General features: G+C 39.3%; 2 protein-coding genes across 2 annotated transcripts; one reads left to right on the top strand and one right to left on the bottom strand.

The window, feature by feature from the left end:
- Positions 1 to 8,202: 8,202 nt before the first annotated feature.
- On the bottom strand, positions 8,203 to 11,810 carry LOC122880766. The gene is made up of 4 exons (XM_044206193.1): positions 11,712 to 11,810; positions 10,167 to 10,262; positions 8,639 to 9,719; positions 8,203 to 8,207 (listed from the first exon to the last, which is right to left on the bottom strand). The coding sequence occupies exons 2-4, from the start codon at positions 10,236 to 10,238 to the stop codon at positions 8,203 to 8,205; spliced, it is 1,158 nt and encodes a 385-aa protein (XP_044062128.1). The 5' UTR covers positions 10,239 to 10,262; positions 11,712 to 11,810.
- Positions 11,811 to 11,920: 110 nt separating this feature from the next.
- Positions 11,921 to 16,545, top strand: LOC122880765. The gene is made up of 6 exons (XM_044206192.1): positions 11,921 to 12,286; positions 14,343 to 14,750; positions 14,837 to 14,922; positions 15,392 to 15,528; positions 15,972 to 16,031; positions 16,406 to 16,545. Exons 2-6 carry the CDS (start codon positions 14,400 to 14,402, stop codon positions 16,543 to 16,545), a joined length of 774 nt encoding a protein of 257 aa, XP_044062127.1. The 5' UTR covers positions 11,921 to 12,286; positions 14,343 to 14,399.
- The last annotated feature ends 11,230 nt before the right edge of the window (positions 16,546 to 27,775 follow it).

Genomic DNA, 27,775 nt, shown 5'->3' with positions numbered 1-27,775 from the left:
CCGTGCACGGCTAGAGTTTGGAGGAAGGGTGGAGACGAGGGGGACTGCTGCCCTGAGTGTCCGAGGCTCGCTCACCGCTGTGATCCAGTGAACCTAGTGGCTGTGGCAGCACTATCTTTCTGGTGAGTTTATTCAAGGGGGCCCAGGGTATACCGATTCTCGCTACCATGAGGGGTGTGAGTGACGTGTCAGCCGGGCAGGTCTGGGACCGCTGTGTGAATCATTGCAGTATTTGGCCAAAATCTTCACTGTTGGACAGGGTGTTTCTTACAGACTGGTTCGTTTCTGCAATTCTTTTCTACACACTCATTGGATTCCCTATTGGGTTATTTAAAGCTTCGTAGTTTGGAACTCATCTTTAAAAAAGAGGAGTGAATGTGTGAAAGGAAAAATAAATAGATGAAAAACAAAACAAAAAATAAAATTATATAAAATATATAATTAAAAAACTGAATGCCAAACGGATGATCTGGGAAGGCAATAAAACAGGCCGCTCTTACAGGCATTGAAGGGTTAATATTATTATTATTATTTTTTTTTTTGGTTCTCAAGTAAGTCTGTAAACTATCTAACTGTCTTTCCCCTAGCAGCCAGCTTCAAGGTCCTTTTTTTCTTTCCTCTTAATTGTGGCAGAAGCGCTCCTAAGAATCCAGCCAAAATATGAAAAAGCACAAAGAGGCCATTTAAAACATCAAACAAAGTTATTATAGTTGGAATCCGGGTTAAAGAATAAATAGCAAAACTTCTGAGAATGAAAGATCAAACCTGCTATCACCTATGTTGAAATCCCCTAATATAAACTACATGATTACCAATTATGGTAAGCAAAGTATTGACCAGCTGGACATCTGGGTAAAAGAATTTGGTTTTCCATCAACCGGCAGTTTCTCTCTCAGACAGATAGAGATATTAAAAGGCAAATTAGTAGAGAAAGAACAGGTCACTCAAAAGAAAAATAAGCAATTTAAAGCAGACTGGAAGGCTTATGCTTGTTGGAGCCCTGAACATGAAGCCCATATCAGGGATAAAAAAATAAATAAGGCAGGGACAGATCAGTCAAACACTTCTGTGTCTCAGTATGTCCCACAGTGTACCAAGCTGGATCTGGACCTGGACTCGGCCCCCATCAAAGGAAGTCAGCCTCAACAACGAGCAGCAGCAGCTACAGCAGCAGCACCAGCAGAGGCACAGCCACCAACTGCATCCTCAATATACCCGGATGAGGCAACGGGAGGACGGATCATTCATTCCCGCACCTCCAACACCCAAAGAGGCCTGCAAATCACATTGGGGTGGCCCAATCACCCCCAGTCGCCTTTCCAGCCCTCATCGCACTTGAAGCAACAAAGAATTCTGGCCCAGATCAAACTCCTGCACCTCCTTGAAAGTGATTACACCAATGATGGAGGTGGCAGCAGGAGATGGAACTCACAACTGATTTTCAGACCATGGACATATGCTGACCTGAAAGAAGCTGCACAATGCCTCAAAGACATTTGAGGCATTGTGCTGGCATACTGCCAACAGTTCAGACCCACCACCATCGAGATACAGAGACTGTTAGGAACTCAGATGGGCACAACCTGGCTTGGGGGGATATAAGGCTGAAACAGACAGAGTGGGACCATGCTGATAACATACCGTATAAGCAGGCCATCACTGACCTCTGTGACAAAATAAAGACTCTCTTTAGACCGTTTCATGAATGGCATCCACCCTGAGATTGCGGACATGGTGAAACGTGACTGTGTGACCTGGGAGTATGGTAACCTGGAGACCATAGAGAGACACGCTATCGATGCAGAAAAAGTCCTCAAAGATGAGCAAAGGAAGAAAAGTACGCAGTTGACGGACAGATGAGGCTGTACGAGAATCAGAACAGAGGCCGGGACCAAGGCAGACGAGGATGTGGACGAAGGGGGAGAGGAAGAAGTGACGCTTGTTTCAAATGCGGCAAAATGGGACATTGGGCAAAAGATTTCCCCAAGAATCACGATCAGGCTGACTGACTAGACATAGTGTTAAAGCCAGGTCGGGAAGGGGCTGGCTTTAACACTGAACTGGAGACGACAGAGCGTTCTTCACATCAGGCATGTAAGAGCACCCACACTGACACAAAAGAGCATGTGAACACACGACACACAGCCACACACACAGACATTGATAAGTGAGGCTATTTCTTATCTTGAGCACATACAAGCCACTGATGACAAAGCCCCAGCAGAGATATACACCGAATATACACATGATAAATACAAACGCATGCCTGAACACACATTGCTGGAAAAGATATTGTTTTTCTTGTAGATTCCGGTGCGACTGATTCTGTCATCAGAGTCAGAGTTTGCAGTCCTTCCAGAAAAGAGCGTCAGATTTGTGAGGACAGTAGGAGTTTCAGGAACACCCCTGGTGGAAAGGTATACCACACCATTGTCATGCAGTGAAGAAATTGAGAAACACTTTAAACATTTATTCATGCCTGATCAATATTATCAGAGGACATATGATGATAAGATTAGGAATTATCCTTATTTCCACTCCCCGAAGGCATCATTGTAGCCAGAATTTCTGACACTGCATCACAATATGTGAAACACAGTAGCAGGGAGCTGATCTCCCTACTCACACAGCTGCTGGCTCTGTAAATAACACTTTGATCACCGAAGTCAAAGCTCTCTTTACAGACAACTATACACGAATAGACATCAAGGAACCACAAGAGTTACACTGCACATCACATGTACATCTTGGGGTTGATACACATTTCGAGGACACATGGTTCAGACAAGACAAAGAGAGAAACACACTAAAGCTGACCTGCTTGTACTGGAATGATAAAAAATGCAAAAATTATAAAAGTCTCAGTAGCTTTCAATGATCCACTTTGTAAAGCTTTGTTTCAGGTCCCTAACACATATCCTCATGTCCCCCTGGTCAAAGCAAAGCAGGATACATGGGAATGCTTGGGCCCTTGGACCAGACGTTGTGAGGAAGCTGCTGGTGGGGTAAAGACATCAAACTCAGGTGTGGATTTTCACAACTAACTTCAGGTATTGTGGAAAAGATTTTCAGATATAGCAACAGGGGTAAGAAGCATTGAGCTCATTCCAGATTCAGAGTTTTTAAGGGCCAGTTTGGTAACATCAGATGATGAAATCAGTCATGACAAAAACATTTTTGTGAAATACTAGTGTTGTGGACACAACACAAGTATGATGTAGGATTACTCAAAGGTGCTGAGCCTGTAGTAATCACACCAAAATCTTCATACAGGCCATGTCAGAATCAATATCCTTTGAAGAAGGAAGCTGTTGACGGTATTAAATCGGTGTTTGATTCTCTTTTGAAAGCAGGAGTGATTATTCCATGCACAAGATCTCCAGTCCGGACACCTATTTTCCCCGTACGAAAACTCCAGGACGCCAGAGAACCACAACATTGGAGGTTCGTGCAAGACTTGCAGGCAGTAAATGCAGCAGTACATGCATGAGCACCCAATGTTCCCAACCCACACACAATGCTCTCACAGGTGCCACCTGGGAGTAAGTAGTTTTCAGTTGTTGACCTGGCTAATGCTTTTTTCAGCATCCCAGTGGATCCTGACAGCCAGTATTGGCTTGTGTTCTCTTTTGAAGGTAAGAGTTTTACATTCACCAGACTCATCCAAGGGTATTCGGAGAGTCCTGGAATCTTTAAGGATGCGTTAAAAAATTTTAGGAAACGTTAAAATTGACAGAAGGAAGTGTGCTCCTACAATTTGTAGATGACCTTATGATCTGTTCAAAAACAAGAGAAGCTTGTGTAAAAGACACACTAGCTCTGCTCAATCACCTTGCAGAAAATGGCCACAAAGCTAGCTTGTCCAAGCTGCAGTTTGTGTCTGAAAAGGTCACATTCCTGGGTCATGTGATCTCAGCTGAAGGGAAGTCCCTATCACCCAAAAGAACCCAGGCAATTCAGCTCATCCCAAAGGTCTCCTTGACAGTAACATACCTTTCACACAGACTGTTGACGAGACGGGTGGGTTCCTGACTTATGTGCTACTACAAGAACATGGGGGGAGACTGAGACCAGTGGGCTATTTTTCCAGCAAGCTTGACTCGGTAGCAGCTGGGCTGCAAAAGTGTCTGAAGGCTGTGGCGGCTGCAGAGAAAGCTGTTATAGCCTCACGTGACATTGTGGGTTATGCTGATCTGACACTGTTGGTTCCACATGCTATCTCTCAACAGCCAGGTGGTTGATACAACACCATATTGCTTGAAATGTCTAATATCACTGTTAAGAGATGTACAGTGCTTAACCCAGCAACTCTCCTCTCTACAGCGGCAGATGCTGAACCTCATGATTGTGTGGCAGTGATAACAGATAACAGAGACTTGATCCCCCAGACCAGATCTGCAGGAAACATCAATGATCAGTCCAGAGCTGGAGCTGTTTGACGGTTCAGCATCATGAGATCCAGCAACTGGCAAAAATTTTGCAGGGTTTGCAGTGACAACATTGTATGAAAGAATTCTGGCTAAACAACTCCCATCAAATTACTCAGCACAGGCTGCAGCGTTAGTTGGGTTAACTGAAGCATGTAAATGTGCTAATGACCAAACTGAACATTTTCACAGATAGCAGATATGCATGGGGAGTAACGCATGACTTTGGAAAACTCTGGGCAAACAGAAACTTCCTTACATCCACAGGCAAACACATTGCACATCACACACTGGTTGCTGAACTCTTGGATGCTGTGCTGTTGCCTAAACAGATTGCCATTTGTAAATGTGGAGCACACACTAACAACCTTGATCCTATCTCACAGGGGAATGCCAGAGCGGATAAGGCAGCAAAAGCTGCTGCCAAACAAACACTGACCACTCAATGTGTTGCGTTAACTAATGAACCTCTGACATCTACAGCTGATCTACAGGAACTGCAGACAAGAGCAATGGCAGAGTAAAAAGCAGTGTGGTGAAAGGCAGGCTGCACTATCACAAAGTGTGGTATGGACCAATTGGCAGACCATGCTTACCGAAGTATCTGTTCCATGATTATGCTGTGTTCAAAGGGGAGCATGGTGCTGGAGCGGAACAGATGCTGGTTCGCAAAGGGATTTAATACGGTGTAGTCCCTCATTCGTCCAGGAGTGTTCTATCGTAGAAAAGGTTTCAGTCGTAGTCATCTGGACACTGTTTTCAGAATCAAGGCGTTTCGGCTCCCATCTGGAAGTCATTCTCAATTGTGAAAAAATTGGACGGGGCGTCAAGGAAGCCATTTTTGTGAAAAAAGAGAACCCCTCTTTGAACAGAAATGGTGGTCTGAGATTTAATCTGCCCAAAGTCTATCAGAGTGTATTATCACCTTGGTCACACCAATCACATGCTAATCAGGTACTTAACAGTGATGAAGTAGATGCAGCCAGAAAACAATAGGCCTGATTACTGATTACTGGGCCATCTTGGAACCATTAGGTCAGTTTCAGGTGAAACTAGCTATTAACAGATACTCAGGCAGATTCCTTCCTGAGGGCAGGGCTTATGTAACACAGAGTAGCTTAAATTTCCAGTTCCCGTCCAATTTTTTCACAATTGAGAATGACTTCCAGATGGGAGCCGAAATGTCTTGATTCTGATAACAGTGTCCAGATGACTACGACTGAAACCTTTTCTACGAAAGGGATTTAATAACTTCTCTCAAAAATTTAATTTTGCAAAAAATGCAGATGTTTCATTGAGCTGACACCCAGTGAGGGAAAGAAATATTGTTTGTCATTGTTGACATGTTCTCTAAATGGGTAGACGCCATCCCAACAGCCAAACAGGATTCAGCAGCAGTAGCAAAGAGTCTTATATGGGATATCGTCCCCCGCTGGGGTATTCCAGATAAGCTCTCCAGTGATAATGGTACACCTTTCATGAGCGCAGCATTGAAGAGTGTAGGAGAGTATCTTGGTATTGATTTAAAACATCATTGTGCTTATCACCCAGCCAGCACAGGAGCCGTGGAGAGGGAGAACAGTTCTCTGAAAAACAACCTTGCTAAGTGTTGTGATGAGACAGGGTTGCCCTGGACAAATACACTGCCCATTGTTCTGATGTACAGGTGGAATGGTCCCTACCAGATATTGCTCACCACTGCAACAGCTGTAAAGGTGGCGGAAAGAGCTACATGGATCCACGCCACCCACTGCAAACGAGTACCTGAGCCGGGGCCAGCAGCCAATCACCAGACAAGTGAGATCGAGATCAGTGAGTGAACCGAACCTTCCTCCCCTTTTGCATTCAAGAGGTATTGGAGCGGAGTGGAAGTCCCATGGTGGAATTTCTCTGAGCACACCTAGAAATTCCACGGGCGATGGAAGGGTGACGGACTATGGTTGGATTCCTCAGACAGTGCTACACGTCTAGAGATCACTTCCTGGGGACTTCAGCATGCAAACAGATTGTCACTACAACATGCGGCACCAGGTGGAACAAGGGAGGCCGAAGCGATTGCAGGGGACCTCAGCCATACATCGCTCAGCTGAATCTGACTGACACCACCAGCTTACACCGCCCAGGAAGTGACAATCCCATCGTCCTGATGCCTACGGAGGATGGATTTGGATCCCTAAGAGAGCACGTGTGGGTATGTGGACAACATGTTTATCAATCCCTCAGACCGGGGTGGTGTGGCACCTGCTACCTTGCTAAGCTGATAACATCTGTGAACCTTCTACCCACCATCACTCATTTTCACACCCACTATGCTTACTATTACTTACCACACAGAGCACGGCGATCCACTACGAGAGTGTCACCAGGGGAGAAAGGAATCAGTGGCATCCTCCCCTGGTGGGGGACTGTGAATAATGCATACAAAATAGACCACCTGGCCATAGATCTTGAGAACTTGACGGCACTGGTAGAGGTAGGGTTTTCCACTCTCACTCCTACCATGCAGGGGATCAAAAACGTGGCCCTGCAGAACAGAATGGCTTTGGACTTGATGCTGGCTAGTCAAGGAGGAGTTTGTCATATTATTGGGACTGATTGCTGCTCCATGTTCCAGACATCACAGACAATATGACTCATGCACTGCAAAAACTCAAAATCTTGCCAAGTATATTTTTCTAATTTCTAGTCAAAATATCTCATCACACTTAATATAAGACAAAATCACCTAAAGAGCAAGATTTAAGTGAGATAAAGGAGCTTGTTTTTAGACAGTGCATCTTGAATATCTTGTTAAGTGAAACTGCCTTGAAAACATCTTGTTTTGAGTCATATCTCAGATGAAACAAGCTTTTTTGACATGTCATAAGGTTTTTAGGCTGGTTTTTATTTGTAAAAGATGCGTCATCTCGTTTCAAGAAATAGATTTAACTTGAATTGAGACAACAAATCTGCTTTATTGAAAACATGCTCAACTCACAATGCACAGTATGGCTATTTTTTTACATTTCCATAAAAAAAAGACAGAGGCAAAAGCTGTAATTATGTTTCCTTCTAATAAGTAAAAAGAGTAATAAGTAAAACAAAATGCTGTCATGAATTACAGTGTCTGTCAGTACTTAAAAAAAATTAATTGCGCACAAATACACTCAATACAAACTCAAGAGTGATGATGTTTGATGATGTCTGTGAGATCATACTTCACTGGAATGTACTTGGTATTATTGAAATTAATACTGTAGTATGGTGTATAATCAACAAGCTTTTCAGCATCGATGAAAACATTGGCTTGAGCTAGGTCAGGAACTTCTACCTCATAAGCTAAATAATGATCATTCCACCCAACTGTAGAGAGAGGTTGGCATTCAAAACAATACACTGAAGCATTTAAAATATAAATGTTTTCACATGTGCAAACTCTGGAGTATCATTAATGACATTAGAAATAACCAAAGATTTTCCACATGTATGCTTATTTCCATGTTCCATAATCCACTGTACCGAAACTATATGTTCAACGTGCTCTATTCCTAAGAAGTCCTTAATCTTTCCTTCTACGTAGTGAACATTTTTCACCTCAGAGGCTGGGCCCATGTCAACTTCACTTGAACAAATTGGATGTTTCTCATGCACATTCTGACTACATTCATAAAGTTGGTTGTGCTTCACAAGAGACTTACATATATTTTTAAAACTACTTTTCAAAGCCCACTGCTTAAAAAAGCAATGCTTTGACTCAAAGCGCATACACATATGCCTCACTGTAGGACCAAGTGCCTTAATCTGAGAAGGAAGATGCAGCAAGTAATGCTGTTTAGGTATAATATTTGCATCTGGAAACAGTTCTTTGAAATGTTGTAAATGTTGCTCTATTAAAAGCTTCAGCTTTGAAAGAGTTGAGAGAGCAATAATAGGTGAAAACAGAATTTTGACTATCTCTAACAACTTAAGTAGTATTTGTGTGTAATCGTTTTCTCCAATTTTGTCTATGAGAAATGGCAGAATCTTTAACAAAACCAGCATCTGCCCAGCTGACTGTTTCAATTTATTGTCATTTGATGACAGTGTATTGACAGATATGGGGCAAGGCTTATCCCTTGCATCCACAGGAGAATAAGGGAAACAAATAATTGCACTGTTGAATGTGTCTAAGTCCATATGCCCTGAAAGCACAAGATGCTTTAAAACACATTTGATTTCATATGGGGCAACACCTTCAAGAATGACATGCATGATGTCTTGTGGGGATTGATTGATTATATCAAAGTGAGGAAATTCTGATAATTTGCTTCTCCTGTTTATGCCATATGTCATTTTTAGATTGTCTTTCAGAAAGTCAGTATTTGCCTTTTCAATGTCATTGCATTGCTTGTTATGACTTGCCATTGTCCTTTTAACAAACATATCTTCCTTAAATTGCTCCTGCATGTCTTCAAAGTTGCACTCGCAGTGCCTGCACTTACTGTAGGCAAATCCCACTCCTATCTTAAATCCAGCCACTTCATGCTGAGCAAGAGTGTCTCCGCACACAGACATAAGTGCCCCATAAATTGTCCTCTCACCATTTGCAGTGACAATCTGGACACCATCATACAGCTCAGTTAAGTCACGGTTAATCCTCTCAAATATCTCATCAATACCACAATGGGAAAGATCTTTTGATTTTACCATGGCAAGCAGACGAATGGCAGCAAGTCTCGATCTGTATTTAGGGTTGATGTTACCTAAGGTGTAATAAATCAATAACAATTTGTTTTTGTTTGCCCGAGATCCAAGAGGATTGCATAGCTCAATTTCATCTGTATATAAAATTAACTGCAGTGCTGTGGGAAATTTCAAAAACAGTGGGTGCGACTTAAAAATGTCTCCATCAATGAAATCATGAAAAAATCCATCCTTGCATGCCTGTGGCCTCTTATCAATCATTGCAATTATTCTTGGATGTGACAGCAGCTGCTCCAAACTTTTCACCAACGGTATATAATGAAAAGAATGGTCCTTAATGGTAAGAACTCGGGAGTCTCCATTTTTCACATAACATACTGTTTGTTTTGCGACAAGAATCTCTGGTTCAACTGGTTTTAACAGTTCTTTGATGGTCTTATCCTGCAAATGGGTGGAAGTAATTTGACAGAAAGGGTCAACAAACTGGTCAAATATCCCCATTGCATCACTCTTTAGTAGATCCAGGTCCCCAGAATGTCTCTCGATCATGTCGCTCATTTGCTGTTTTAGGTGCTCCAATAATGCGGCCTGATATTGCTGGACTCCACTCACCATTTGGTTAACAGCTCTCTGGGGAGTAGAAAACAAACAAACAAAATTTATGTATTATAAAATTCATATACATTTTTTATAATATATGTAAACTCACAGACACTTTTTTTTAAAGTAGCCCTTCAATTACATATTGTTAGTGACATGCAATGATAAAAATAGGCTATTTCCAGCAAAACTATCATTAAATAATATTGCCTTCTGCAGCTTTAAGACCTTGTTTACACTTGGTCTTAAAATACGAAGTGAGATCTGATCACAAGTGGTCACTGAAGAAGCATGTGGAGACACATTCTAATGTCAGGTGTTTCTCTGACACACCTTTAGCTGTCCACCTGTGATCGGATCAACCAAGATGCCAGGTCTGAACAGTGGCTAAATCATTCTACAGATTAAGCTTATTGCTTTTAAGCTTGCTACTAACAATTTAATATAATTAATTGGAAAATCAATGGCATAAATTACCTGTGTCAGTCGATGGGTTTCTCTGGCTTGAAGAAGAAAAGCAGTTGCATGTTTAGAAAGGTCAACATTCATGCGACCATCTTCTTGAAATCCACTCTGAAAGAGATTAACAACAAACATATCTATTAAAACAGGGAAAATATTGGCATTTGTAGACCTACCAGACAATCTGACAACTACCTGGGTAAGCTAGCTCGCTAGATTTTTGTTTCTTCCTATAAAAAGGCACAAGATGGGTGTATTTTTACTGATTGGTGTCCATTTTGAGTATGTAAAATACATACAAAAACAACAACTAATAAAAACAAAACAGTACTACAAAAAACAATAACTTTGACAGCATCATAAAAATCTGTACTTCATGAGTAAGATTGACACACATACTAAATTGTATTCATTCACTTGCTCTCTTGCCAATAAATTAACATTACTAAAGGCCTTGGAACTGAACTTATATTCCAATAAGCTATACGGAGACAACTTCCTGTCACACACTGTCATGAAGACATGTCTCACCAGCCAGTTACAGCTTTGTAAATGATAAGCTAATAATACACATAATACATCCTCTATGCTTGATTCAAACTGTTGAAAGATAACCTGTAATTTTTAATTTGTTGTTTACATGACTAACATTAACCTTACTGATTTTTTTCAATGAAGTCTAGTAACTGAATTACATAAATAATTAAACTAAACAAATTAAACTAATAATTAAATAAACTAATTAATTTCCCATTGGACATTAGATCACAAGTGGACAATCTGTGGGGCGGTAGGCTGCGTTTGACAACATAAGTGTATAACATATAACTACTTATATAGTGATGGGCGATTTCAAAACACTGCTTCAGGAAGCTCGAGCGTTATGAATCTTTTGTGTCGAATCATGATTCGGATCACGTGTCAAACCGTCAAACTGCTGAAATCACGTGACTTTAGCGATCTGAATCATGAATCGATACACTGATTCATAACGCTTCGAATCTTCCTGAGGCAGTGCTTTGAAATCGGCCATCTCTGTATAAGTCGTTATTTTGTTTTGTTTTTTGCACACAAAAACTATTCTCGTCACTTTATAATATTAATATTAAACCACTGTAGTGAGATGGACTTTGTAACTACGTCTTTAGTATCTTTTATGGGTCTTGAGAGAGGAAATGACATTGGTGTCAGTGGAGGCCTTCGTGAGCCATCGGATTTCAACAGAAATATCTTAATTTGTGTTCTGAAGATGAACAAAGGTCTTACAAGTGTGGAACGACATGAGGGTAATTAATTAATGACAAAATTTAAATTTTTGGGTGAACTAACCCTTTAAGATAACTAGCCGATTTAAATCTCAGTAGGTTAACGTAGTTGTATTTGCTTTACTGGTTCATTACTCGTTACTGACAAAAATAGTGGAATTACAGTAATGCATTACTTTCATGCTATTACTTTATCTTAAAATTACAACCTGAGCCTGTCATTGGCAAAAACAAACATGTTTAGTGAACAGTTGACCTAAATAAATGTAAAATTGTAGCTTGAGTAACGACTTACCGCTGGAATGACGATGCTTGAGCTCTCTGCTTCAGCCACAGGGCTTGCATTACTTTGGTTGTTCGCGGCTGCCCGTGCTCCAGGTAAACCGTGGCCCTCCTCCGCTGCTTCAACTTGAGAAGATGATGCGCGTGTGTCCGCTTCACGTGATAATAGAAGGAGTTATACACCCTGTACTCGTTTGGACAGCCATCAATCCCGCACACACGACGCGAAAGTCAGGGCTGCGACTGTGCATGATGTTAATGTGACTTAAAAGTTGTTTCAGAGTCAATGCCACAAATATGTAGCATATGAAGCAACGCCAAATCATGTTGGAAGCAAAGATGTCACAGGCAAGAGGACGGTAAACTGTGGTCACAGGTCGGTAGAGGAAGACTGCCGTAAAAAATCGTTACTATGGTTACACCCGCCAGCTAGCTGCTGCAAATGAGAATGTGGGCGTAAACTAACGGTTTTTGAGACCAACTTGGATTTGAACTAGGACATCGTTTGTCGTTGCAGCCAGCAGAGACAGCAAGGCGAAGCTAACAGCATGGAAGAATTGGATGATGTCGCAGTGTCGATTTTAAGGGGTATGTATGAAAATATAATTTTTTTATCACGAATGCAGAGGCCTAATTGAAGCTAAAAAAAAAAAAAAGAAAAAAGCTAATTGCTTCCTGGCGCTGCTCCACTGTGGGCCTCAAATTTTTTCCCATTTGTCATATCACGCTTCTTATTCTTTCACCTGTTGTGTGAAGTGTTATGTGTGGTCGGTGAACTGTAGGAACTGAATTACGCTTTGGGAACAATATTGTGTATATTATGTTGTGTTCAGACCAAAACCAGAATTTTCGCCTCCCGTTACTCGCGCCATTTTGTTCCCGCTAAATTCATAAACTGTGAAGACTAGTCAACTAATGGCGACAAATAACAATTGTTGGTCACTAGAAAAAAATCTATTTATTTAATCAAGCTCTAAATACGGCTCTTTATGGATCCGATTTGCGTTAAAGGGCTGTTAATCTTCGTGGATGACTGTGAAAAAAAGAAATAATCTTCGTGACGCACCCACCGTTAGCCTAGCTTAGCACAAAGACTGAAAGTAAATGGTTCCAGCTAGCATACTGCTCCCAATAAGTGACAAAATAACTGCAACATTTTCCTATTTACATGTTGTGATTTGTATAGTCACAGCCTGTACAAGATTTAATGCATCTTTTCTGTATAATAATAATAATAATAATAATAATAATAAATGTATTTTTATAGCGCTTTTCTAGACACTCAAAGACGCTTTACAATTTTTATTTTCATATTTAATATAATTAGCCAAGCTCAGTCTGTTGTTAATGAATGCTCTATTGCCACTAATGATCGGATTTGGGTGTGATTGATCTTTATGAGCTTGTTTGGAGCATGTTTTACATGACAGATGACGTTGTCAATGAACGAGTACTTTGCCTGAGTATTGATTGAAACTGTTGGCCGTGTTGTTGATCTGTATTGTTGAAAACTTTAAACATTACAATTAAACAGAACTGTGATGTATTCGGGATCATGTTATACGAGCAGGACTAAATTATGTTTTAGGGAAATTTTAGATTCCTGACCACTTTTACAGTCTATAGGCCGAACCAAGGAGAGTGATCGTGGATAGGTCCCACTCACGCACTGAAACTTTTAACAATGCAACAAAATATTTAAAGAGCATCAAGGTATTCAAATCTCTATTTTGTAAGCACAGATAATATAACATTTTATTAGTCAGTAATTTTTACTAGGTTAAACAGTGATTTGATAACGTTTTTAATTTAAGGGCCACCCACAATTACTCTGGCCCATCTAAAACTGGAATCCTGGTGCCCTGTCTGGTTAGCACTAGCTACCTAATTTGAATTAAGTGTCAACTTCTAATAGTCTCGTGCAGTTTCATTTCTAGGGCACTCATCTTGCTATGTTTGTCTTCCAATGTTTTCATAGCTGCAAACATCACAGAGACAATGATGAGCACCCTGTCTCGTGAAGACTTGCGGGATCTTTTCCCAGGCCCAGAGAACTTTATACGGAGAAAAGCGGTCTGGCGTGCCTGTCATGATGTGTCGGAGGAGGTCAGTTTCTCACTTAAGTGGCCTAAATTGACCACATATTTAAAGGAACACACCAACTTTTTGGGACTTTAGCTTATTCACTGTATCCCCCAGAGTTAGATAAGTCCATACCCTTTTTATCTCTGCGTGCCATAACTCTGTCTGACGCACCCACCGTTAGCCTAGCTTAGCACAAAGACTGAAAGTAAATGGTTCCAGCTAGCATACTGCTCCCAATAAGTGACAAAATAACGGCAACATTTTCCTATTTACATGTTGTGATTTGTAAAGTCACAGCGTGTACAAATAACAAGGTCACATGAGACACAGCCATCTTCTAACCGCAGCACATTGAGCTGACAGCAAAGTGTTTTTGGAACAGGCATGGTAGTCTACATGTGTGTTCAATTCAGTTTAGATGAATTGATAGGTGTTCAGTTAGTTGATCTAAGCGATTTCACCCCTAATATGGAACATTGCTTATTTATACGTGTGCAGAGATGTCAATGCTACATTGCATTTTGTGTTGTCACCAAAAACAAAAATGTTGCTTTTGCAGGAGTCTGGCCAAGAACACTCAAAATTATCGGGCAGTTCCTCCTTCAATGCATCACCCATGCGACAGACATCCACTCCTGTGAACGCAAGTCCTCCAAAGTGCACAACCCCTGAAAAGGTTGTGAAGTTATCCTTTCCAGAATATGTTTTGCACATCGACACAGAACTTGAGCAAGTCCGACAACAGTACTTTGAGTTGGCGAAGACAGGCAAACAGCGCAACTGCCAGATGTCAAAGGAGCTCAGATGCCGGCTCATTCGAAACACCATGACCAGTATGATTGCAATCCTGAGGGCAAAGGGGGATCGAGATTCACACAGATACCCATCAAAGCCAGAAATTACTGCAATGGCAAAGAGAATAGTACTGTACTACCCCATGCTGCAGGACCAAGGCCACCATACATGGGTAAGTGAAATGCACCCAGTTGATGACTGTTTCATTTTGGACATTTTTAGTAGCGGTTTGAAAAATGTATTAAATGTCTTGTGCAGGTCACTGTGTACTCACAGCTATACAAAAGATTGCAAAATGTGAGATCCCCCCAAAAAAGAACTCCAGATGGGAGACATTCAAAGAGGTGAGCTGTAACTGATTATTTTCAAAGATTCATCTGTTAATCGTTTTCAAGATTAATTTATCAGTTGTCAAGGCAATGTCCTCAAAAGTCTTGTTTGGTCCACAACCTAAAGATGTTAATTTCACTGTCACAGAGGACTAAAGAAGCTAGAAAATATTCACATTTGAGAAGCTTAAATCATATTTGGACATTCAAAAAAAAAAAAAAAAAAAAAAAAAAAAAAAAGACTCAAATGATCAATCATGTCAGTCAATGTCCTGGGTGATCTGTCTCCCTCACTTCCCTTTTGAATGAATGCTCTTATTTTAGTGTTTGACTGCAAAATAATTGCTTTGGATGTGTGTGGGGATATTGCTATTTATTACTAAGCACTTTGTGTTACATTTTGTTTGTATGTGCTATGCAAATAAAGTCAGATGGATTGATTTAGCAGTTGACAACTAATTGATTAACTGATTAATCTTTGCAGCTCTACAAAGAGGCGCTGTCTTGAGCAGCCAACAGACATAGATGAAATGGATTCAAGTGACTCAACAATCATTCTAGATGGGTCCACAGAAGGAAGTGGCAGCCCAGGCTCAGACCCTAAAGAAAGTGATTTAGAAGGTAAGTTTCAACTTTGCATAAACTAATAAACCCATTTTATTGGTCAAGATGACAGTGCTGACATGACTGAAGTAAAAGGCTTTAAAATGGACATCAGAGGATAGGTGTTTACACTACACTTGTTCTGTTTTATTACCAATTTATTAACATTATTGTAGAAATTGAGTTAACCAAAATTTGGTATTAATAAAAAGCTGGTATTGTATCAGGAACAGCTGGGTACAGCAGTACCTTTAAGTATCAGTCAACTGTGCAACATTACTTTATATAACCTCTCCAACATATCAAATAATGTTTATGTTTAATGTTAATATTTAAAATCCTTGTGTCTCATTAGTGGCATTTTTGCTCTTTTTAATTGAATGTAATTTTTAGTACCAAAAGACCGAAATGATCCTTACAGTACATTATCCTATCAGAAATATGTCTGTTATGTGTTGAAGGAAAAAGAAAATCCCAAAGCCTACCTGAATATCCACCCTCTGCCCTGTCCAGTCCTGATGGTGAGTTTGTCCAACTGCCTTATGTGTGTAGTGGGGGTGTTTTGTAGGGTTGTACATGTGTGCCTACATGCAATTGTATGTGATTGCATGACCATATGAGTTTCAAGCAAATAGTTCTCATGTATTTATTATACAAAAAATGATTACATTTTTTACAATGGCATTTAAATGGTTAAAATTCCAAAAATAAATGGGTATTTGGTAGTTATGATCAGGGCTTATATTTTTTAAAAGATTTAATTCCATGAAAGTTTAATCTAATATTAATTTATGATTTTTATGGCAGTTTTTGACATATTTTTGTCATGCAACAACATGAGTTGAGCTTTTCTTTAAACTGAAGCATTTTAATTATGTATTTTTGTGTCTTACAGCTAACAAGTCTGCAGATGGTGACAGTCCAGACACCAGTCCAGCAACCTTGGCCAAGCACTACAAGGCCCTACAAACTTTGTATAAAAGAAAAATCCAAACCACCAGGATGTTTCTCATGTCTTGGATTTGGAATTTGTAGCTAGAAGAGCATTCATTGACTCAAATACCATTCATGAGGAGGACAGACATGTGAAGATTCTCGAAGCATATCCTTGTTTCAAGGTCGTTGTACATGTAAGTCATTTATTGACTGTGCATGATTAAAACCATGGTATCACACACAATGTTTAAAATACCAATTTCCTCTTAAATGATATTCAAATGTCTGTATTGGTATATTTGATATATCATAGGTGATGGAGGAGCTTCAACGCATTTTGGATAAAGATAACAACAACTTCATTGATGAACTGAGGGAAAGATGGCATGACTTCTGCCAGAAGGTGCAGTTTTTTGGGGTGTGGAAAAAGGTGCTGAAACCCCCAATGGGAATGGACAAAGGTAGGGAATGCTGTTTTGGTGTTATTAGTGAATAGGGTTTAGGGTGGACCTTCAGGCATGTTAAATGTCAAGTAGAGCTAGTTTGTCGTCCTTCTTTTTATCTATGATGGCTATCCCATTATTTGCTGGATTTTTTTTTTTTATAAAGCATTGTGTCTGTTGTATACCTTTTGATCAGATTTGACCTTGTGCACTTTGTCCAAGTGTTTATGTAATGAATCTTTTCCTGTACAGCTGAACAGGCTCTTGAGATTCTACGTTCTGTGCTGCCATCACTGTTCCCCTCCACATCTGCTCCTCCAAAGAGGGTTCGAGATGCGAGTGAGGCTCTGGTGCATGTCCTCGAGGTGAGCTGTGTAAAATGTTGCAGGATCGTTTTGTCTGCAGTATCGGAAAAAATTATAATTGAAGGTGCTGCCCCTGACGAGTCCCAATGTATTTCCTATTCACATACTGTATGTTCTAAGCCTTCAAAGACACCTAAAACATTTGTTTTTAGAAAGAGGATTTTCACTGTGTAAATGTCTTGGCTGCGTCACAGTATTTTAGCAGATTTTATCACCCTAATGATAACCAAGCAAGACTAGCCTAGTCTTGGTTTTTACTTCTTTTTGAAGGCTAGACATGTGTAAGCAGTAAATGCATTGGGGATAGTTAAAAAAAAGCACTTTCAGATGAAGATTTCTCAGTACTGTACTTTTGTCAGAATTTTGCTTTGTAAAGTTATGTGTTTGTAAACAACCCTCTACCCTAGGTACCAAAATGCATTATACTGACAGAAGGATGTATGTGTTATGTGTTACAGGAAACAGAAGACCCCAATTCCTACTTAAAGAAACGCCCTCTTTCCTGCCCAGTTCTGATTGTCGGTCCGTCCAACTGCCTCCTAGCGGTAGGAGATGTGGCAATAACCACCTTTCCAAAAGACAAGCTTACTGAGAGTGCTTTATACCTTATGGCCTACTATTACACCCTACACCTGACTTATCCAAAGTGTGTAGCCACTCTGCTTTCAGTCATACAGACGGAGGTCCTCTTAGACAAAATCCATGAGAGAGATCTCACATCGTCTTACAAGAAGAGCATGGCTGAGTGGAAAGCTTTTATTGGCCAATAAAAGCAGTGGTCATGTAGGATAGCACTTCCTCCAAGGGTACTAGTGTTCATTTCTTGGTCAGAATTTGGCTAAGTTAGCCCAGTGTTCATTTGGGGTGCACGACAATATTAGCCAACATGCTGATATCCTATGATGTTATGTTATATTTTGTGTTGTTTGCACAATTCAGTGCTGATTCTGCTTGGTTTTAAGTTAATTTTAACTTTTCAGTTAATATTGAGTTTAATAAACTAATTGTTTGTTCAGCAGATGCAGTCACTAATTTAGGCGCATCTACTGTGAAAGAGTATTGACTAAGCAGTTAAGTTGAGATAAAAGTGAAAATAGTGATATTGGTTATTGTCCTGTTGAGTTGTATGGTGCATCCTTAAGGGTGATGTTACTAGGACTGGGCGATTATCCGCGATATATCGCCCAGCCCTAGATGTTACAATGGTGTATTAACAGACTAGTTGTTTATGTAAGTCCAAAACCTTTCATTTGAATGTTACATAAATACTGTGAACCAAAATGCTGTGAAGAAAAATGAAGCTATTTCCCTGCAGTCCTCTGGGACTTTTTGCTGTTTAAATAAAATGTAAAGTTGGTTAAATGCAAGACTAGTTTTCATTTTTTCTGTCTTATAAGTAGTAGTTAATGTCTTGAATCTAGGACAGTATTACTTTTGTAGAGCTTACAATAAGGTAAATACACTTGGATTGAGTAAACTGTGGCTTATTATGGCAAAAGAGCACTGCCTAATGCGAGTCAGGAATGCTAACTTCAAGACATTTTGTCTCAAAATGCCAGTTTCTAATCTTATTTCAAGTAGGTGGTGGACTTAAATCTAGAACAGTGTAACAATTATAGAACTAAAAATTAGTTAAATACACTTGAAACAAACAGGATGACAAAAAAAGATGCTACTTTTGAGGGGAAAATACTATTTTTGAGCATTGCAAGCTTATTATAAGACACAAAACATCTCAATACTAGTAAAATATAGCTAAAAATGAGTTTTCCCAGCTAATTTCAAGATCACTCTTATCTTGTAAAGCTTAAATATAATGTCTTATTTCAAGAAATCTTACCAAGAGAATTTTCACTTGTTCCATTGGCAGATTTTTTTGCTTATTACAAGCAAAAATATCTTGTTTTAATTTTTTTTTGCTTATTTTTGGAGTGGCCTTTTTTCCAGTGTGTTGTTTCCCACCTGAACGACCTACTGCATGAGGAGAAAAGCCTAGCCTCCCAGAGTGTGGGAGGATGGGATATGTGGTCATGGCTGACTATGGGAGGATGGAAGAATGTGTTGATGAAAATGTTGGCACCCGTGCTCCTAGTTATTGTGCTCTTCCTCCTTTTGACGTGCTGTGTAATTCCCTGCTTCAGATCAATGATTGCTACAGCAATTAAATCATCTATGGGTCAGTATATGAATATGCCAATAGAAACATCCAGCTCTGTTGAATGGATTCCACCATTTGACAATGAGATGATTTGAGGAGAATAAAGCTGCATGTAACCACACTGGATTTTGAAGTATGATGCGAATTTAGAATAAAATGCTCATGTATGCTCATATATTACCGCTAGAGCTATTTACCTAATGGTTACAGTTATAATAATAATAATAATAATAATAATAATAATAATAATAGTTCTGTTGTTTTGCTGATTCACGCATGCTTATTGGTTATAACTTAATTTTTTGGTTTAGTCTCATTAAATTTTTTAGTTCATTTCTGTTTGTGTCCAGTTATAATGATGATGATTGCTAATGACAGGCTATTGAATTGAAGTTTGCTGGATAAGCTAATGATAAGTATATGTGGGCCTTTTCTTCCTGTGACACTTGAGGTTTTCCCCACATTGTCTGGTTGTTTAATTTTTTTCTTTTCCTACTTAACGTTTGTTCTTAATTATTTTGATTAGCATTTATTTTAAGATGATTTTATGCTAAAAAGCGAGTAATTCTAATGGCAAGAACAAACAGACTCTCTGATATAATAACATACAGATATTGTTATAATTGTTTGACGTTAATACTTCATCTGTATATGATTGTTTAGACTGCGAGATGAGAACAGTACACTGATAATGATGACATGGAACTACAAATTATCCTATTGACTGTTATGTCCAGACTTCAGGGACACTCTTCTCCTCAGGTTGAGGAGCTTGACCCTGAAGACTGGATAAATAACTGATGCTCTTTTTTCTCTACTCATTCAGAGCAGATTATACTGATGTATGTTTTTGCTGCAGTGAGTCCGTCTACAGATGCTTGAAGTAAACCTACAGAAAGACAAGTGATTGCCTTGAGTGTTTCTTTATTCCGAAGAAATTGCCAATACAATCCGTATATGCCGTATCTGAAATGTAGCAAAGTACAAAACTTGTGTTAAAAAGCAGTAACTCACTTTTACTTTATAAAACTTTTATACAATACACTATTCAAAAAAGTACACAAAAACAACAAATTAGTTAAGGTAATTCATTACTTCCACCCCTGGTAAATAGTTTTAAATTTCTTTGGAAAAGGAGCTGTGAATTCCGTGATGTTGCACTAAAATAGGTACTAAAATTTACAAAAGCAAATGGCTTCCTTGACGCCCCGTTCAAACCAACTCTTCTCTCTACTAAGAATCTTCACCTCGCTGTCTTCAAATGTGTGGTTTGTAGCTTTTAAATGCAAATGCACGGTGCTCTGTAATCCTGAGTTTCTTAGTAGAGAGAAGAGTTGGTTTGAACGGGGCGTCAAGGAAGCCATTTTTGTGAAGAAAGAGAACCCCTCTTTGAACAGAAATGGTGGTCTGAGATTTAATCTGCCCAAAGTCTATCAGAGTGTATTATCACCTTGGTCACGCCTATCACATGCTAATCAGGCACTTAGCAGTGATGAAGTAGATGCAGCCAGAGAACAATAGGCCTGATTACTGATTACTGGGCCATCTTGAAACTATTAGGTCAGTTTCAGGTGAAACTAGCTATTAACAGATACTCAGACAGATTCCTTCCTGAGGGCAGGGCTTATGTAACTCAGAGTAGTTTAAATTTCCAGTTCCCGTCCAATTTTTTCACAATTGAGAATGACTTCCGGATGGGAGCCGAAACGTCTTGATTCTGAAAACAGTGTCCAGATGACTACGACTGAAACCTTTTCTACGATAGAACACTCCTGGACGAATGAGGGACTACACCGTCCTAGTTGATATTAATACAAATAAGTTTAAAAAAAAAAATAGGATGCATAAGATAGAAAATAAAACCTACTGAATAATAATAATGTAATAAAGTTAAAAATATAATACATAGAATGCTTAAAATCAAGTTAAATACAGCATTTTTTTTAAATGCAGCGATAAGTTTTTAGCTGTCTTTTAAAAAATATTTAGCAACCTGTAGGCATGGGCAACTGGTTATATTTTAAAATGGGGGAGTAAACTTGGAAAGATACATAATTGGTGGGGGGTCTCTGGGTCCTCGCCCAGAAAAAAAAAAGTAATTTAAAACAAATTTCCAGCATTTCTACACCACCTAACCTGACTTTTGGTAACAATAGGATAATTTCCAAAAAATAAAATCATAATTTTGTATAGGGCCTACTCAATCGATTGATTGTTCATTGTTAAATGAATAATAATGACTAACACTACTCTAAGTTAGTCTGCTGCGAGGGAGAGAGTGGGGCAGCAAATTACCTCAAGATATTATCAGTAATTGGACACAATCACAGAGGGGATGTAATGGTAAAATAAAAGGTGGGTAAACTATAAATGTCGGCAGGCTAAACTGTCCAATGTTAGATAATGGTAAACTCATAAAAAGGTGAGTAAACCCTATGTTGCATTTATGTTGCAAAAAGGTGGGTAAACTGTGTTTTTGTGTGTTTACCCTCCGCTACATCCCAAATAATAAAATAAACATGGCTAATGCAAAATATTAATAGTCACATTACACTTAAAAGAGCAAACTCTTTGATTTTGCTCCTTCGCCAAAAAATGTATGATTTTTGAATGCAGACGTATTTAAAAAAGCTAATAGAAAGCTAATCTCTAGGGCTCCAAAACTGATAAAAAACACATCAGACATTTTTCCTCTACTGGCCTGATAAGGGGTGAGAAAAGCTTTTCAGAGAGTTTTAAGATCAAAATCTCTCGGACACAGCTAGAGACTGAGCTTTTTAGCTTGAGATGTTATAACATGGACTGTATGCACACACAAAGATGCACTCGGAAGCAACTTAGGCATTTATACACATGCATGACTGAGTGCATGAACACTTGCACTATACATACACATACTATACTATACATTTATTATTATTATTTATTATTATTGTACAAGTATTATTATGTAACGCACATTTGGTGTCTGTAATGAGCCGATGTCTGATGTCCGGGCTAACCTCTGTTCCACTAGCTTCTTTAATTCAAGGAGTCTCTCAATAAAATAATGAAAAAATGTATCAGTAAAATGAAATAGTGAAATGTTCCTGGGGTTTACTATCCATATTCTAAAATACATTGGCATCAACTACAGCACTTATGTGCTATATAAGATGTGGCCTTGTGGCTTTGTGGTGTGTGACCACATGGGAGATGTGTTGGGACACTTGGGACACTATCTTATCACCACACAGTGAAGCATTGTCATGGTACAGCTGTACCATTCCTAGTGTTTCTATCTGTCTGTCCCCTGTTGGTTCTCCTCCTGTGTATATGTGTGTGTGTGTGTGTATATGCTGCAGGGCGCGGCCTCCAAGTAACTGCCAATCAGCAGCTGACACACCTGCTACCCATCTACTGCTGCTCACCTGTTTTCCATCCACAATCACAATCTTCGCCAGATTGTCCGTTTCTCTCAGTGGTTCGCTCGTGTCACCTGCCTCCAAGTAGTCTATGTATGTACATATGGAAAAACCTCCGCTCTCTCAATTGACAAAGAGAGGGGTAAAAGGCCACTGTGTCTAACTACTCTATCAGTACCACGAGAGAAAAAACCTCAAAGGCTGGAGGAGGAAAAGATTTCTTGAGGCACTCAGTCATCTATCTAAAGTATACATGAATAAACATAGTTCAAGTTAATGCCAACATGGTTACAAAAAATTAAAAATGTAAAATTAAAAATAAAATGTATCAACAACTGTATCAATAAGTCACAAAATTTTAAGCAGATCTGAATTCAGGTCCATACACATACAAACACAGTCCTGTAGATCAGTTTAGCTCAGGCATTCTGGTTATAATGATGTTAGCTCTCCATTATTAGCTTTAAAAAACTACCTGCTGATTAAAGCACTCAAAACTGGTATTTTAAAGCAAACATCGCGAAAACTTGAAAGGAAATGGCGTTCCAACAACCTGGAAGAATCTCGTTTAGTCTGGCAAGAAAGTCTTAAAACATTAGAAAGGCCTCCGTAATGTCAGAGCATGTTTAACCTGCCTAGTTTCATTTCTTTGAACAGAAATGGTGGTCTGAGATTCAATCTGCCCAACGTTTACCACAGTGTATTAGCACCATGGTCAAGCCAATCATATGCTAATCAGGTACTTAACAGTGATGAGGGAGGTGCAGCTAGAAAACAATAGGCCTGATTACTGATTACTGGGCCATCATGGCAACAAAATTAGGTCAGTTTCAGGTGAAACTAGGCAGGGTAAACAACAGAAACTCAGGAAGACTCCTTCCTGAGGGCAGGGCTTAAGTAACACAGAGTAGCTTAAATTTCTGAGTTCTCAGACCATTTTTCACAATTGAGAGAATGACTTCCGGATGGGAGCCGAAACGTCTTGATTCTGAAAACAGTGTCCAGATGACTACGACTGAAATTTTTTCTGCCATAGTACCACTTGTAAAATATTTTCATAATACTGCTCTATCCTGCATTTATGCACACACTTTATATTCTGCACTTGCTTATTGCACTTCTGGTTAGACCTAAACTGCATTTTGTTCCCTTGTACTTGTACATGTGTAATGACAATAAAGTTGAATCTAATCTAAAACGTGAGAGGAAGAAACTCAGGATGCAACAGTGGAGACATAAAAATGAAAAAAAGAAAAGAAGGTGCATTTGATACACGATTCAATCAGGTTTTATGTTTGGTCTTGAAAATGTGATTATTTCAATGCCAAAATGTTTATGTTGTGTTGTCTTCATGCATGTTCTCAAAGATAAAGTAACTATTTCTACAATTTGTAAATGGTTATCTTGATGTATAATAATTACAAGGTATACATTGAATACATTTAAACTACAATAAATTCATTCTATAATAATTAATTTGGGGATAAATATTTATATCCAGTACCCATTTAATACCAACACTGATGTTAGCAAATACTAAGCATCCACATGCTAGACACCTAACAATGTCTTTCAATAATGTCTCAACATGTAAGCTAAGTGATAGATTATGTTTATGCAGTGAACTAAAAAGAAATTCCTTCGAGATGCACAAAGCAGAAGGCACACTTAAAATGTCTTCAGAAATGTGTTATTTCTACATATTGTCATGTTTTTCTGCAATTAAAAGTAGATGAATAGTGCTGGTAGTTTGAATTATATGTTGCCCCAGTGTTGACTGGGTTCTACTCTAAAACCTGGGAGGTGCCATCATGAAACCAAAAAATGACACATTTCTCTCTTTTGGTTTCAAATTTTTCTCAAATGAGAATACAGGACAAGTGATTTACAAAGCAGATATGTGGATGGTAAATGGACTGTACTTATAGTGCCTTTATAGTCTTTTATAGCTTCGCGCTATAAAGCGCTATGCTGTTGGACTTTAAGACAAGTAATTAAATAATTCTTAGAGGCATTTGTTGGAATTTACAGTGGTTAAAGGGGCACCAAATTGTGTAGGTGCGATCAATTAACTATGGCTATCAGAATTATCAAAGATAATCATAAATAACTAATGAATAAGTCCTCGGGGGCACCACTCTTCTTATATAAGAGAAATGATAGTTTAGCGTATTTTATGAGACTCAATCAATTAATTGGATATCAATTTGGATCTCTAATAATTAAATTAATAACTATAGCCAACATTACCATTAATAGTTAGTAGGTTGAAGGATTTGGAGTTCAACATAGAAAAGGTTGCAAATTATTCACTCTTGTGCAACATTAAAGAAAACTGCGTAATTATACACAAACATTTATTAAAAGATAAACAAAGCAAAAACACACAATGTGAAGTCTAACTCAGAACTGCAGAGACTAAACTACAAAACAAAAGGGTGTGTGTGTGTCCAAAATGGCTGCCTGGGTCCAAGATGGCATCAAACCAAAGAACTTTGACTCAAAATGGTGGCCGAGTAGAGCAGCAGCCGCATGGCTATACAAAGAAAGGAAATTCAAAAATGGCATCATGGCCATATAGGTTAAAGAGTGTGGCTTTGTTAAAGTCAAATTGGAGTGGATGTGTGGACTGTACAGGATAAATGGTGCCAAGTTAAAAGAGAGTCAGTTAGCATGCAAAGACTCTGTCTGTGTGAAGCATAACATTAACTAACATCAACTTAGGTTACGTTGGTAGCCACATGCTAACAGTGAAAAGCACATTACGACAATAAAACTCAATGAACCAAATAAATACATATACATTCACAAAGTAGCACAGTCCTGTACTTAGCCAAGTATATTGTTAAGCTATGTGAAGCTATGGAATGCCAAGTTATAGGTTCACTGGTTACGTTACCAGTCTGTAAAGGAAGAAAGGTTGCTTTGAACGTGCTGCTGTTGTCTGGCAGTTTGGTTGATGAGCCAGACAGGGAAGAATGTTGGTTCTAATTGAAGAAAACTGTGCTGTGCAGTCCATTGTGCAGATGGAGGACCCGGTCGCTTCGTCTGTAGTTCTCCTCAAAGTCAGTTCTTAAAGTTAGCTGGCAGACTGTGTGTCAGCCTTGGCGCTAAACTTTTTTGCAGAAATCTTACGCAGGCTCTCGCAGTGCTGTGATAAGAGAGAGAGAGTTTGGTTCCATGTTTCTGCTCCTAGCAGATTATACGGTGGTAACAGCTGTTGCTGAGCAGCAGTGCTGGAGACGAAGCCAGAAGGAAAGAGAGCTTGCTTACTCTTGGTTAGCGGTGAGCTAACCAGAAATCTTAGGACAAAGACAGGCGCTTGTGTTGTGGCCTAATCCTTTATCCTTTTGTCGGTGGGTCTGCGCCGAGCAGACCACGCCGAGGTTCAGCAAACCATCCGGTCCGGGCATAGAGAGAAGAGCGGAGAAAAGAGAGAGAACAGTGGCCGCCGACCCCTTTTCTTGACCTGGTGACATCACGGGTCACAGAGAGTTAAAGTCCCACAAATGAATGAATTCAATGATAGAGTGGCAGTGCTCCCAACACATTTCATGTTGAGTAACTTAAGGGCTCTCAAACAAGAACCACAAAAATACTATTATTATTCCATAATGATTGTCCATTCGTGTCAGGTTTCACACAAACCCATAAATTCAAGGTTATAGTCCTTTATCATATCGCAAATAAGTAATTTATTGTGATAAGTGATCCAATGTTAATAAGGCCAATATTTAAAGTAACATTTTAAATGTGTTTTTTTTTTAAATCATTTTTTAAATCACAGAGCCCTCTCCATATGCACTGTGTGGTCTCCTCAAAATGAATGTGAGGGCTGTGTGTTTTTTCATGCAGTACCAATGTCTGTTATTCAGTTAGTGTTTGACAAAATTTACACTGAAATGGCAGGTGTAAACATGGCCGCTGACCAAATGTGAGCCCACATGTCAGATGCACAAGAACTTGTATTTCAGATAAGGAATAAGAATTCTTCAGTAGTGTTGATCCCACTGGTTCCATTGGAAGGTTTAGCCATAATTGCCTGGCTCTAGGGTCGGCAATGTGATGTGATGCCATTTACTAGATGGATTAACAGAATTTTGGTATAGACACTCATAGTTGCCAGATGATGTGCCCTAATGAATTTCGTGATCCCCTGACTTTTCCCCTTGCGCCACCATGAGATTGACATTTGTATACAGACCTTGGTACAGACATTCATGTTCCCCTCAGGATGAACTGTAATAACTTTGGTGATCCCTCAACTTTAGCGCCACATTTAAGTCAACATTTCAATTTGTCCAGTATTTTGGTTTATGACCAAATACCTGCAAAATTAATGACATTCCCATCAGCCTCAGCTGTACTTTGTGTTTAGTGTGAATTAACAAATCTTAGCATGCTAATGCACTCAACCAAAATGGTGAACGGTAATCATACCTGCTAAAACCAGCATGTTATGCTGTTGTGTTCACATCAGCCTCCAACTCGTAGTTCCGAGTCGATGATATCAGGAATTTCACTTAGCACTAATACAGTCGATTAAGCTAATGTTATAGGAGCTAAAAACGGATCTGGTTTCACTTGGTAAACTGCAACAAGTAGTTAACACAACAAAAGTAGCCAATTTAGGCAATTTATCTGGTGTGACTACAAGGTAGCACCATTATTCCACCTTGGAATAACCTTGGAGTGTGTGCACACTCCCAAGTCAGAATGAGGGTGTTTTTCCTGTTCCTCTCACTGGGCTCTTCTCATTTTTCCAATTTTGTGCCTCCTCATCTCCTTGCTCTTCCGTCCTCCTGACTGTGACCCGGAAATCCATCACAGCAAACCTCTTTGCTGAGGACACACCAGTGTATCCTCGCTCATTGCGGAAGTCTTTTTGGGACGTGTTGTACACAAGATGCATGACACAAAGCTGGAATATACAAACCATGGGGGAAGAAGGACTCCACA

This window comes from Siniperca chuatsi, linkage group LG8 (genome assembly GCF_020085105.1).
Source record: "Siniperca chuatsi isolate FFG_IHB_CAS linkage group LG8, ASM2008510v1, whole genome shotgun sequence".
NCBI classification, from domain to species: Eukaryota; Metazoa; Chordata; class Actinopteri; order Centrarchiformes; family Sinipercidae; genus Siniperca; species Siniperca chuatsi.
This window is presented reverse-complemented; position numbering and strand designations above follow the sequence as displayed.

Excerpts from the sequence above, each read along its gene's own strand:
- LOC122880766 (XM_044206193.1), bottom strand. The coding sequence starts at position 10,238 with ATGAATGTTGACCTTTCTAAACATGCAACTGCTTTTCTTCTTCAAGCC. Across the intron at positions 9,720-10,166 it reads AAACCCATCGACTGACACAG|AGAGCTGTTAACCAAATGGT; the intron begins GTAATTTATGCC and ends TCTACTCCCCAG.
- LOC122880765 (XM_044206192.1), top strand. The coding sequence starts at position 14,400 with ATGCGACAGACATCCACTCCTGTGAACGCAAGTCCTCCAAAGTGCACA. Across the intron at positions 14,751-14,836 it reads ACCAAGGCCACCATACATGG|GTCACTGTGTACTCACAGCT; the intron begins GTAAGTGAAATG and ends TGTCTTGTGCAG. Across the intron at positions 14,923-15,391 it reads GATGGGAGACATTCAAAGAG|CTCTACAAAGAGGCGCTGTC; the intron begins GTGAGCTGTAAC and ends TAATCTTTGCAG.